This window comes from Mercenaria mercenaria, chromosome 5 (genome assembly GCF_021730395.1).
Source record: "Mercenaria mercenaria strain notata chromosome 5, MADL_Memer_1, whole genome shotgun sequence".
In the NCBI taxonomy this organism is placed as follows: domain Eukaryota; kingdom Metazoa; phylum Mollusca; class Bivalvia; order Venerida; family Veneridae; genus Mercenaria; species Mercenaria mercenaria.
In genome coordinates, this window is record NC_069365.1 from 28,296,062 (window position 1) to 28,309,871 (window position 13,810).

Sequence of the window (13,810 nt, forward strand, 5' to 3'; positions counted from 1 at the left end):
GGTTCTTAGGTCAATTAATAGAAAAACCTTGTGACCTCTCTAGAGGCCGTACTTTTCATGAGATCTTGCTGAAAATTGGTGAGAATGTTTACCTTGATGGTATCTAGGTCAAGTTCGAAACTGGGCCAATTGCCTTCAAAAACTAGGTCATTAGGTCAGATAATAGAAAAACCTTGTGACCTCTCTAGAGGCCAATATTTTTCAATGGATCTTCATGAAACTTGGTCAGAATTTTTATCTCGGTATCTAGGTCAAGTTCAAAACTGGGTCACACGAGCTCAAATACTAGGTCACTATGTCAAATAATAAAAAAAAAACGACATCATACTCAGTTCAAAACTGGGTCATGTGGGGACAGGTGAGCGATTCAGGACCATCATGGTCCTCTTGTTTTATATTCAATTTGATTTTTGACCAAGTTCTTTTAAATCATGCCTCAGGTGTTAAAATTGGTCCTGCCTAGGGGTCACATAGAAGAAAAACTTTAAAAATCTTATCATCTTCAATCTCAATCCTTGGGCTTAGATATTTGGCTTGTAGCGTTGTGTACAGGTCCTCAACCAATTTGTTGAATTCGTACCTCTGATAGTAAAATTGGCACCTTTGGGTGATTTGTTAATGTAACAGAAACTTTGAAAATCTTCTTTCCATAAGCTGCAAGACCTGAAGGTTAGATATTTGGTAAATAGCATGCATGGCTTAGTGGTCCTCTTCCAAGTTTGTTCATATAATATCCCTTGCCCATGGGAGTCATTTGTATTGCATAGACATATAGAGCAAAAACTTTAAAAATCTTCTTGTCTTAAACTTCAAGGCCTAGAGCTTAGATATTTGGCAGGTAGGTTATAGTAGAGGTCTTCTACCAAGTTTATTGAAATCATTTACCCATTTGAGTCAGGTGAGTGATGTAGAACCATCATGCTTTCTTGTATTAATGTATTCTTACATTTAGTTGTTTCATATTTTTCTATTATATTTTCAGAGAATTACATTGGACGTTTCAAGACTGTTTGCTGTATTCCAATATTTGTGATTGTTGGGTTTGTCCTACTATGTCTAATTGTAGGCATATCATTGTTAGTGACTTGTCAATTTGAAGATCGTACTGTTAACGGTCTGATGATTGCACTTGCTGCAGTTGTTGGTTTATCGTTGCTTAGCAACATCCATAATATAGGTAGAGCTTTCCTATCAATGTGCATTCCACAGAGACGTAGAATAATGAAAGCGGCTGAGCGTGTACATCATATAAAAATAGACGGATTTATGCAGATATTGAAATATGAAGTGGGCTTGATGAACAGACTTGTAATGTCCATAGATAAATTTACCAAGAACACGACACGTTTAGTGGTAATAGTGGATGGGTTAGACAGCTGTGAACAGGAAAAAGTTCTCCAAGTTTTGGACATCATTCATTCACTGTTTAATGTAGAAAATTCCTCATTTGTTGTGATTCTTGCTGTAGATCCACAAATCATCATAAAAGGCATAGACCAGAACTTGAAGTCTGTTTTTCATGATACAGCAGTGAATGGATTTGATTATTTACGTAATATAGTTCACCTACCATTTTACTTACAAAGTCAGGGATTACAAGCTAAAAAACAGCGGTTAACGAAGAGCGTATCTACATACGATGTGAATCATGAGTCGCCGACACACAACCATAAAGCTTACAGGGTATGTATCTATGTACATTCTCCTATTTTGCTGTTACTCTAACTGCTGTCAGTGGTTGTTGATATTTTCTTTTCTTGTTTCACTTTTCTTCCAAGTAGTTGAATTTTCTGTTGAATTCTGTAAGGTATGGAATCACTTGAACAAAAAAATGCAGTAGGCAATTTACTAACACTAGTAATCTGGAAACAAATGCCTGGGATAAATTAGTTTTTGATATTTACATACTCTGCAATTAGAATGATTCTGTTTCATGTGTACGTTCCAAATATATACTGTAAAATCATTTAATTTTGTGGGCATTAAATTTTGTGGTTTTGGTCAAAACGGCAATTTCATGGGGATATGAATTTGTAGATTTCAACTTTTGAACATAAACTGAATGGGAATTTTACTTGTTCGTTGGGATTTGATTTCGTAGATTGACTCAACCACGAAATCCACGAAAATTAGTCCCCCACGAATATTAATGATTTCACAGTATGTATTATTTCCATTTAGATAATTAGTTCAAGTGTGTTTCAACCATGATGGTCTATCTCTTCAATACTGTTCTTTCTGCCATTGTTTATATTGTTGCTGCATTCTCCAGTTTATGAGATGCTAACTGATACTTGTGAATCTTGTATTTCTTACTAACAAATAGTTTACGTCAGTTACTTATGTAATTTTAGTGACTTATATGAAAAGCATCTATCAGTCTGAACTTAGACTAGCTCCTAGACTAAGATATATTATTTTTTGAATTTTTTTTTTTAAATTGTGAATGTAGCCAGTCTATATCCTATGTCCAATATCATGACCATTAAAAATGCGTTAACTAAACATATCAGTGGCTAATTACGTAACTCCTGATCACTGGCATGATGTACCAAAATATCTAGGGGTCATTTAATAGCCATTTAATAGCCATGCTAGAGCATTTCTGATGATACTAGACTGATAATATTACTACCAGTTCTCTGTGAAAATCTTTAAAATAGACTTGCGTTTCATGATTTGCCACTATTACACAGAATAAAAGAAAATTACAAAAGCTTTACTTTGTGACAAATTCTTTATTATCCGTCTAGTGGCTAGTCTAGTCTGTACAGTTCTTACAACTTTTTATACAGAAAAGAATAACTTGTGTATGTAGATAAAGTTACACTACGTAAACATGACACAACTCTGCTGTTCATTCGGCTTGCTCTTATATAAGTAGTCCTTGCTATTAGGAATCAAAAGATACTTCAGGAGTTTTTAGTTCCTAGCATGGAGTTCAATGACAGTATGATTTATCTTTTCATATATGGAATTCAGGGCCTCCTCTGGGTTTTTCATACTTGTTGCCAACCTTTTCGCCAATTTGAAAAAGTTGGAGCCACTTTAGAGCCATTTTTGAGCCAAAGTTCTGAGCCACTTTTATTTCTCTTAGTTGGCTGTCATAGTGTGCATAGAGAAATAAAATATTGTAAGTAATTTCATTAGGAATAATAACAACTTTTGAAGGTGTATTAGTTTATTGCAGAAGTAAATTCAATTTGTAGCTTGATACAAATGACACAAAACATTCTCTAGTTTAAGAATCATATCTATCCATGTCAGAATTACCAATATTTCAGGACTCATTTATTTTCGGAAAGGAAATTTCGGATTATTTTCTATTTTAAAAGTGAACACTCGTCTAATGATTTTTAAGAAGCCATGGTAGCAAGTGATATATTCCAGTTTCTGAACATTTCAAAGAAATTAACCAGGTCCAGGATACAAATTGAGGCTGATGTGTTTTTGTTTTCGGATCCATCGTTAAAATCTTTTATGAAAACTGAGGAATTAAAAAATTATCTTGCAAAAAGTAACAAATTAAATGTATCTTTCGTACTTATTTAAAATTCGTCAGTCATACAACTGCATGCCACAAACATGTCGATCTTTTTTTGTAAAAATCGCAACACATAAAGTACACCATAATCAGCATTAATTTTGGTGAATTCTCGGCAGAGGTCAAACATACAAGCTGGCAGATGTTTTCATTACTGACTAATCATCAATTCACACATTATTACGCAATTATCTTCTCAAAGTGTCAACCAACTTCAATAGTCCAATTGTCAAATACACCGCCTAGACTGTTTATCGATTTTATTCACTACCAGCGCCTAGGTAAACACGTGTATTGGGAACCATTTCTTGGGCCGCTTATATCACTACGGAAAAAACAAATGCCGAGGAAAAAAACTATGCGCCACTTATTTTCGCCAGTTTGCAAAATTTAGCACCAAATTCTTAAAACTATCGCAAATAGCTACATTGGCGATCGACAGCGGAGGCCCTGGAATTTATTATAAAACTTTTTACATAGATGGTTGTATATAAAATCTTAGTTTTAGTTTACATCTGATGCAGTATACATACCTTGATATGGAATATTATTTTATGATGATCAACATTATTACTATGCTTACCTCTGGTACAGATATGTTAGTGATATAAACAGTTGTAACAATATTTGTAGGGTGAAACAAAGACAGTAAGTGCATAAGATATTTCCCCAAAATATACATCACAATTTCCTGTAGCCTGACAATCAACTTTTGGATATTTTAATTGTTTTAGTTTATGTGCCCCCTCCATGAGTAAGGGGGCATAATTTTATGGACTTGGTCTTGTCCGTCTGTCCGTTCATCTGAAAAAAGTTTGTGAAGCGCCTAGTTCAAAAAGTATTTGATATAAATTGATGAAACCTTGCATAATTCTTTATCATATGAACTTGCGCACCTCCTATTTTTTGTCTGGCACCGCCCCCTATTTCCAGTGTTATGGCCCCTGAAATAGTCCAAAATGTACATTTTCATCTTGTGATGTGCCTAGCTCAACGAGTATTTGGTATAAATTAATTGAACACTGCATGAGTCTTAATCTTGATATGAACTTGTGCACCTCCTATTTTTATGCCCCTCTTCGAAGAAGGAGGGGTATATTGTTTTGCAGATGTCTGTCGGTCGGTCGGTTGTTCACCATGTAGACCAATCCGTTTCCGGATGATAACTCAAGAACACTTGGGATTAGGATCATGAAAGTTGATTGGAAGGTTGGTCATCACCTGCAGATGACCCCTATTGATTTTGAGATCTGTATATGAACTGTCAAGGTCACAGTGACCCTGAACAGTTAAACGGTTTCCGGATGATAACTCAAGAACGCTTGGGCCTGGGATCATGAAAGTTGATAGGGAGGTTGGTCATGACCAACAGATGACCCCTATTGATTTTGAGGTCAGTATGTCAAAGATCAAGGTCACAGTGACCCGGAACAGTTAAACGGTTTCCGGATGATAACTCAAGATTGCTTGGGTCTAGGCTCATGAAAGTTGATAGGGAGGTTGGTCATCACCAGCAGATGAGGTCATTAGGTCAAATTTCAAGATCACATTGGCCAGGAACAGTTAAACGGTTTCTGGACGATAACTTGAGAACGCTTGGGCCAAGGGTCATGAAAGATGATAGAGTGGTTCATCATGACCAACAGATGACCTCTATTGATTTTGAGGTCAGTAGGTCATAGGTCAAGGTTACAGTGACCTGGAACATTAAAACCGTTTCCAGACAATAACTTGAGAATGCTTAGGCCTAGGTTCATGAAACTTGATAGGGAGGAGTTTCATGACCTGTAGATGACCCCTATAGATTTTAAGGTCAGTAGGCTAAAGGTCAAGGTCACATTGACCCGGAACAGTTAAACCCTTTCCGGACAATACCTTGAGAACGCTTGGGCCTAGGATCACTAAACTTAATAGGGAGGTTGATCATGACCAGCAGATGACCCCTGTTGATTTTGAGGCCAATAGGTCAAAGGTCAATGTCACATTGAACCAGAACTGTAGAACTTTTGTTTACAGTGAGCAAATAATTTCTGTTCCTTGTGCAATTACTGAATGCATCAAGGGGGGCATTTCGTGTTCGACGAGCTCTTGTTCCATCTGGCTCCGCCCAATTTCCAGAGTTATGGCCCTGAAATAGTAAAAAATGCATAGTTTCACCTTGTGACGTGCCTAGCTCAAAAAGTATTTCATGAAACCTTGCATGTGCCTTTATGATATGAACTTCTGCACCTCCTTATTTTTCGTCTGGCTCCGCCCCCTATTTTCAAAGTTATGGCCATGAAGTAGTCAAAAATTTTCACCTTGTGATGCACCTAGCTCAAAAAGTATTTCATGTAAATTGGTGAAACCTTTCATGAGTCTTTATCATTTATCATGATATGAACTTGTGTACCTCCTATTTTTCTGTCAGGCGCTGCCTGACTCCCCACCCCCTATTTCCAGAGTTATGATCCCTGAAATAGTAAAAAATGCACATTTTCACCTTGTTATGACACACCTAGCTCAAAAAGTATTTCGTATGAATTGATGAAAATTTGCATGAGTCTTTATCATGATATAAACTTGTGCACCTCTTATTTTTTGTCTGGTTTCACTTCCTATTGCCGGAGTTATTGCCCATGAAATAGTCAAAAATGCACATTTTCAGCTAATGATGTGCCTAGCTCAAAAAGTATTTGATGTTAATTCATGAAACCTTGCATTAGTCTTTATCATGATGTGACCTCGCACGTTCTAACCATTCTTCTTGAGATTTTAGCGCTAATTACAGAGTTACAGCCTTGAAATAGCCAAAAAAGTGGATTTTTTGTTTGTGATGCTCATAACTCAAAAAGTATATGGCCTAGAATAATGAATCCTTTATATAAACTGTTTGTTGAGGCTATACCCCTTTAAGACTGCAAACATTTGAATTATTGCCCTTATTTTTGTGACAAATGTACCAGTGGGGCACACCCTGTGTCCTAACAGACTTATATCTGTCATTATGTAATAAGTTTTTGGCTTTGTAAAACGTTTGTGAGCATGAGGGAGGGTCAAGTATAGGTTTAAAGACAACATAAACAGGCAACAGGAAATAGGACCTCTATTATTTTTGTCATCTGTTCTGTGTGGATTCATATATATTGGCTTTAAACCTGAAAACTATTATTTATACTCTGCAGCCTATTTAGAACACAATATTATAGAACCAGACTGGTAAAGGCATTAAAATGATTTATAGATATTAGTGTTGGGAAAGGGAAAAATTCATGCTGATATAAACTGATAGCAATTCACATAAAATATTTCAGTCCTTTTTGTTATGTGTTCTGTTTATCTTGTCTTTGGTAGTGTTTTCTGTACTAGTGATCAGCCAATGTAATCTTTAACATTGGTTAGTGATCAGCCAATATAATCCTTAGCATTGGCCAATGATCTGCCAATGTAATCATTAACATTGGCCAGTGATCTGCCAATGGAATCCTTAACATTGGCCAGTGATTTGCCAATGGAATTATTAACATTGGTTAGTTAACTGCCAGTGTGATCCTTGACATTGTTTAGTGATCTGCCAATATGATCCTTAACATTGGTTAGTGATTTACCAATGTAATTCTTGACATCAGTTAATGATCTGCAAATGTAACCATTGACATTGGTTAGTGATCTGCCAGTGTAATCCTTAACATTGGTTAAATAGCTTCCAGTGTAATCCTTGTGTGCCAATGTAATCATTAACATTGGTTATCTGACTGCCAGTGTAATTCTTAGTGTTGGTTAGTGACCTGCCAGATTGGATTTTTATTGCTTAACATTGATTAGTAATCTGCCAATATAATCCTTAGCACTGGTTTTGTATCTGCTAATTATTGCTGTTTAACAGTTTATTTCAGTTACCTTGTAATCACATTACATATATTGCCTTGCACAGAAGCAAAGTTTTCAGATGATGGACAGTGTTTAAATGATGTTTCATTACTTTCAAAACCTCCTGTTTTCAACTGTTTTTCTACATTTTTTCTGTCTTTATACAATTTATACCACTGTCCCACCCCTCCGCTGTATCTGCTACTTAAGCATATAGTATACCACTCAGTATCAAACACCTTGTAATGTTTAGTAGTTATTCAGTATTTTCTCATTACTAGTTACAAAATTTAACTGAGATAAAAAGATTGTTCCTGTGAAAATGTTGTGGACAATTGTAGCCAACCCTTCAGAATGTCATGTTTACCCTTGGTTCTGCCAAATCTAAACACCTTGATTTGTTAGCTCACCTGAGCACCCGGTGCTCTGGGTGAGCTGTTGTGATCACACATTGTCCGGCCATCAGTTCACAGTCTGCTTCAAACGACATTTCCTCTAAAACTGTATGGTGGAAATTGATGAAACATGGCCTGGATGTTCCTTGGGTGGTCCTCTTATTATAAATAAACCTTTGTGTTTGGTTGCACATAGGGGCCGCTAGGGGTATAAATAGAAGAATATTCAAACAACATCTCCTCCTAAACCGCAGGTCCGATTTTGACATAATTTCACACAAATGGTCCTTGTGTAACCCTCTACCAAGATATTCAAATTGTTCCAATTCAGGCCAGGAGGCATGGTTGCTTTTCCCTATATGTATTCAGTGGAAACCTTAAATTCTTTTTGTATGAAACTTCTTGCCCAATTTTAAAATAATTTCACACAAATGGTCCTTGTGAGACTCTGCCAAGATTGTTCAGATTTTCTATTTGTCAAAAAACATTGATGTCAGATGGCTTAGTTACTTTTCTGTGTATATGTGTAGTGGAAACTTTAAAAAGTCTTCTAGACTAGTATAAAACTGCCGGCCAGATTTTAAGATGATTTCTCACAAATGGTTCTTGTGTTACCCTCTACCAAGATTGTTTAAATTATTCCGATTCATCAAAAAACTTTGCCGTCAGAGGGCGTGGTCACTTGACCGGGTATGTATTTAGTGGAAACATTTAAAAATGTTTTTATCAGAAACAGCAGGCCCAATTTTAAAATGATTTTACACAAATGTTTCTTTCAGTGGTACCATTTATGAAGAGTGTACATATTATTTTGTTTCATCAAAAAACATTGTTGCCAGTGGGTGTGGTCACTTTTTCCTTTATGTATGTAGTGGAAACTGTTTGATGTTGCGTTGTAGTATCCTATGTCATCATTTTGTCTTCCACCCACACCCATACCCCACTACTATGCACTACTTTAAAATAATTTTACAAACATTTTCCTTTTATAACCATCTACCAAAACTGTTCAAGTAAGCAGCATAACTCAGGTGAGCGATCTAGGGCCACCATGGCCCTCTTGTTATTTTAATGAAGTGGGAAGTTTTGACTGGTATACTTTGTATGTTGGTGAACTTCATATTTTGTTGTTGACATGGAAGTCCAACAGCTCTCTGCAAATGCCAAACTTTATAGCAATATACAATACCTAAATAGAAACAATACAATAATTTTGCAGTGTCTTTCACAGCTTACAGTGCACATGTATCTCTCAGCCTCACTGCAGTCTATTGTTGCACTTTTGAGAATTCTTTGTTTATTTGCAAGATGTATATTTATTTGCATTTTAACTTGTGTAATTATACATTGAATTGCAGCGTAAGGACTCGACTGTGTCCGGGTTCTCATTGTGTGAAGCAGTCTACCAGGTGGGGTATTGTGCTTCCTGCTTACATTGATTGAGTTTGCTTCAGTTTTCCTCACACCATATGATCTGATATAAAGGCTTTGCTTTTTAATCAAAATTACCAGTTTGTCTTCTGATTTTCCAAACAGTCTCACAGCATTAATATTTAATTGCTTAGAAAGCATACCAGAGTGGGGTGTTGCTAATTTTGCTCTGTAGATTTTCTTTTATCTTTATTTCTTTTTATGCCCCCCTTGAAGAAGGAGGGCTATATTGTTTTTGCAGATGTTGGTTGGTGGGTTGACCAATCCATTTCCAGATGATAACTCAAGAACACTTGGGACTAGGATCATGAAAGTTGATAGGGAGGTTGGTCATAACCAGCAGATGACCCTATTGATTTTGAGATAGTAGGTCAAAGGTCAAGGTCACTGTGACCCTGAACAGTTAAACGGTTTCCAGATGATAACTCGAGAACACTTAGGCCTAAGATCATGAAAGTTGATAGGGAGGTTGTTCATGACCAGCAGAATGCTGACCCCTATTGATTTTGAGGTCATTAGGTCAAAGGTCAAGGTCACAGTGACCAGGAACAGGTAAACGGTTTCAGGATGATAACTCAAGAACAGTAGGGTCTAGCATCATGAAACTTGATAGGGAGGTTGATCATGATCAGCAGATGACCCCTATTGATTTTGATGTCAGTATGTCAAAGGTCAAGGTCACATTGACGCAAATAATTTCTGTTCCTTGTGCAATTACTGAATGCATCAAGGGGGGCATTTCATGTTCTGTGAGCTTTTTTTTTCTGAATACTATTCATAATTAAATTAATTGAATAGCAAGATTTCCTTCTTTAGTTACAAATTAATGTAGCATCACCTCATGGCAAAACCTGGTTAACTGCACCAGATAACCTAGTTTTGCACTGAGGTGACAATTGATGAAATACATTTAACATGCAGAATTGATATAAACATGCAGAATTGATATAGGAAGCAAAGTAAACATTAATGCAGGAGGCAAAGCAGTTAATATCTATTTCAGTTTTCCCACCTTTATTGCATATAGACTGTAAAAAAGTAATGCTTACTTCTTTATTTCTTGACAGTGTAGACTTCAGTGTAGACTTTGTTATTTTTATGCCTCTGGTGTCAAAGACCAGGGAGGCATAATACTGTTTGAACTGTCCATCTGTCTGTCCTCACACCTTCATGTGTGCTCAACCCCTACAATTTCCAGCCAATTAAAATGAAACTTGGTATATATCATCAGCATGAAGTGGCTTAAAACTTTGTTGTGCATTGTTGGATTTTGAAACAACTTTGCACAAATGATTACCATAATATCACAACTTTATACATACAGAATACTGAGACCTAGCTTAAACATTATAGTCACACTTCGCAAAGATCGCAAGTCATTTTCCTTGTCCTTTCTGTAATTTTTATGCATACATTGATGTTCAGATGACATGGCACAAACATTTTCCCTAAGAACTTTTTAGAAGGTGATGTGTCTCGTTCAAGAACCATGCCTCTGTCTGAAATGTCAAGGTCATTACATAGAGATCAAAGTTTTAAGGTGATTTTTCCTGTCTTCTCCATAACTTGTATATTCATGCATGAATATTCAAATAATTTTGCACATATATTCACCATAACAAGATGATATGTCACATTCAAAACCCCTACCCTTACCTTAAAGGTCAAGGTCACAATTAGAAGTGAAATAAAAAGAAAAACATTTAATTTTTCATGTTCGGTCCTTAACGTTTTATGAATGGATTGATTTTCAGATAATTAGGCACAAACATTTGACAGAGTTAGACAGTATGCTGTGTGCAAGATCTAAACCCACTAGCTAAAAGGTCAAACTCACCCTTAGAGGTCAAAGATTTTATGTCAATAACTTCTGTCATCATGAGTGAACATGAGCATATATTAGGGAATTTTGTGTCCAGTTATAATTCTTTTTGGAATTTTGGCTCTGTTTTGGACTTTATTTATTATTCTGTCAAGCATTTTCAGGGGTCGTGTGTCATACAATGTTGACATCATTCTTGTTATAGGATGACTAGTATATTGTAGATTAGGTAATATTAGCAAACCTTTATTTTTGTTAATATTTACAGTAATAGTGACATAAGAATTCAAAACTCTTGTGAATATTACAAAGCATTATCTGTCAATAAAGAAACGACTACAAAAATAAAAAAAATAAAAAAATCAACTCAAATAAGATTAGTTTGCCTCCATCATTTAAATTGTGGAGGGGGTGGGTATGGGGGTGTGGATGCATACAGTGTAACTCCTGCCTATCTATGCTTACGACAGTGCGCAAATTAATGTCTGGCCTATATCTTTGTTGTGCAATGTAGAATTTTGAAATAAATTGGCACAAATGACCACAGTAATAAGACAACAGGTTGCATTCAAGATCCTAGTTTCTGCCTTAAAGGTCATGGTCACACGTGGAGATCAAAAATATTCGGTCATTTTTCTTGTCCACTCTGTAACTTTTTATACTCCTGTGACGGTTGGACAGGCAGTTAGTGACATCTGCTAAAATTGTCCAGTCCCTAATTAAAAACTGAGAAGTTCTTATCAAGTGTTCACTACATGGTCGCATTGTGATGCTCCGCATTTGAATTATTAACATTTGTGAAAATTAACAGTGTCCGCTGTATAACTTGATTAGTTGTTATCCAGTTTTTACCAAACTTGGTCACAATCTTTATGGGCATCTCCAAATTTGATAAACAGCTGGATTCTCCTAGAGGCTGGTTTTATGGCCCTTGAACTTCTAAAAATTGTGAAAATTGACAGTGTCTGCTCTCTTACTTGAGATGTTCACCAAACTTGGTCACAATGTTTATGGGCATATTGTCTCAGCCAGGTTCGATCACCAGTCTGATTGTTCTAAAGATTGTGGAGTTATGGTCCTTTAACTATTAAAATTTGCAAATATTGACAGTGTTTGCTGTCTTACTTTGATAGTTTTTATCCAGTGTTCTCCATTTTTGGTCACAATATTTATGGGTATAATATCTCAGACTAGATTGATAACCAGCAGTCACTCTTGAGTCCTTGAATTACTTGATATTGTGAAAATTGACCGTTTTCACTTAATAACTTTAATTTAAAGCAGGTCTTACCCAGTGTTCACCAAACTTTTTCTGAATGTTTATAGGTGTATTATCTTGGCAAAGTTCAATAACCCACATATAGTTTTGTTTGCTCTATAGTTATGGCCCTTGAATTAGTTCAGATTGAGATAACTGATATAATTTGACCCCGTAAGTAGAGTATTAAATTTCAAGTCAAAATTAATTTGCTGTGAGGGGCATATTTAGTGACAGTTTGCCACTCTTGTTTATGCAGGCATGGACATTCAAATACTTACTTAGCACAAACATTCACCAAGGCTATCATAAAAAAAATGTTTGTTAACAATGCGGTAACACAACCTGCCTGTGAAAACTGCTGTGATCCAACTTTTTTTCTGGCCAGTCAGATGAAATATTTTTCCCCTACATGATTATTTTTTTAAAAAAACTTCACTACCTACCCTCCCTTACAAAAAACTTGGTCGCATTACAGCAAACAAACAGTTTTTTTAATTACAGCCCAAAACATGATGGTGTGATGAGAGGCCAAATATTTAAGGACATTTTTTTCATATGCTCTTTAACATTTTTATGCACATGCATGGATATTCAAATATCATGGCACAAACATTCAGTGTAACAATCTGACTTGTAGTGTTCAAGACCTATTTACTGTCTTAGAAGTCAATTTTACACTTGGAGGTCAAGTTTATAACTTTTGTATATATAGATGGATATCTGTGTACCTAGGCACAGTCATTTATCCTAACTAGACAGTGTGTTGCAAGACCTATACCCCTAGTGTAAAGGCCAAGGTCACCTTTTGGCATCATTACTTCATTTTTCTTCCCCAGACTAAATTCTTTCATGTAATTAGATGGATATTGAATAACTTGACACAAACATTCACTATAAGACGATGTGCCAAATCCCACAGTTAGACAGCTAGCTCAAAGGTTAAGGTCACACTTAGAGGTAAAAAATATTATGTCTTTCTTTTGTTGAATTGAAGATGAATTTTCTTTTTCAGTTGGTATGTTCAGTATACATGTTCTGTTGTCAAAGTGCCATTATAAAAATCACACTTTTGTCTTAACATCACATAGTGGGAGCATCCATATCCTGTGGACAATATTTCTAGCGCTCATCCAAATTACAAAATAAAAGTGACTTGAAAATTACCAAATCTACAGTAGATAATGTAGAAATCTATTGTTTTGTAGCATTTTAGACCAGAGAAGCAGGGATAGCTTTGCCTTTGGTGCAAGGCCCATATTAGTGTTTAGTTTTCAGTTAAAGATAAACAACTCTTTGATAAGCCTTCTAATTGGTTTTTAGAAAGAGTTAAGAATATTTGTAGATTTAGGCAACAGCTAGAATATAAGAATAACCATTTTTAGCTCATCTGATTTTTTGAAAAAAAAATGATGAGTTATTGTCATCACTTGAGCGGTTGTCGGCGTCGGCGTCGGCGTTGCCTGGTTAAGTTTTATGTTTAGGTCAGCTTTTCTCCTAAACTATCAAAG

At 35.9% G+C, this 13,810-nt stretch overlaps 1 protein-coding gene across 6 annotated transcripts in view; it reads left to right on the forward strand.

The window, feature by feature from the left end:
* Positions 1-13,810, forward strand: part of LOC123556716 (kinase D-interacting substrate of 220 kDa B-like) — an 88,791-nt gene that overhangs the window by 65,931 nt on the left and 9,050 nt on the right. For 3 of the 6 annotated variants that reach the window (XM_045347639.2, XM_045347638.2, XM_045347640.2), the window contains exons 19-21: positions 983-1,683; positions 4,178-4,192; positions 9,147-9,197. In XM_045347639.2, coding sequence (XP_045203574.2) covers positions 983-1,683; positions 4,178-4,192; positions 9,147-9,197 — 767 coding nt within the window. The remainder of the gene's footprint in view (positions 1-982; positions 1,684-4,177; positions 4,193-9,146; positions 9,198-13,810) is intronic. The other 3 variants (XM_045347643.2, XM_045347641.2, XM_045347644.2) reach the window with 3 other exon arrangements.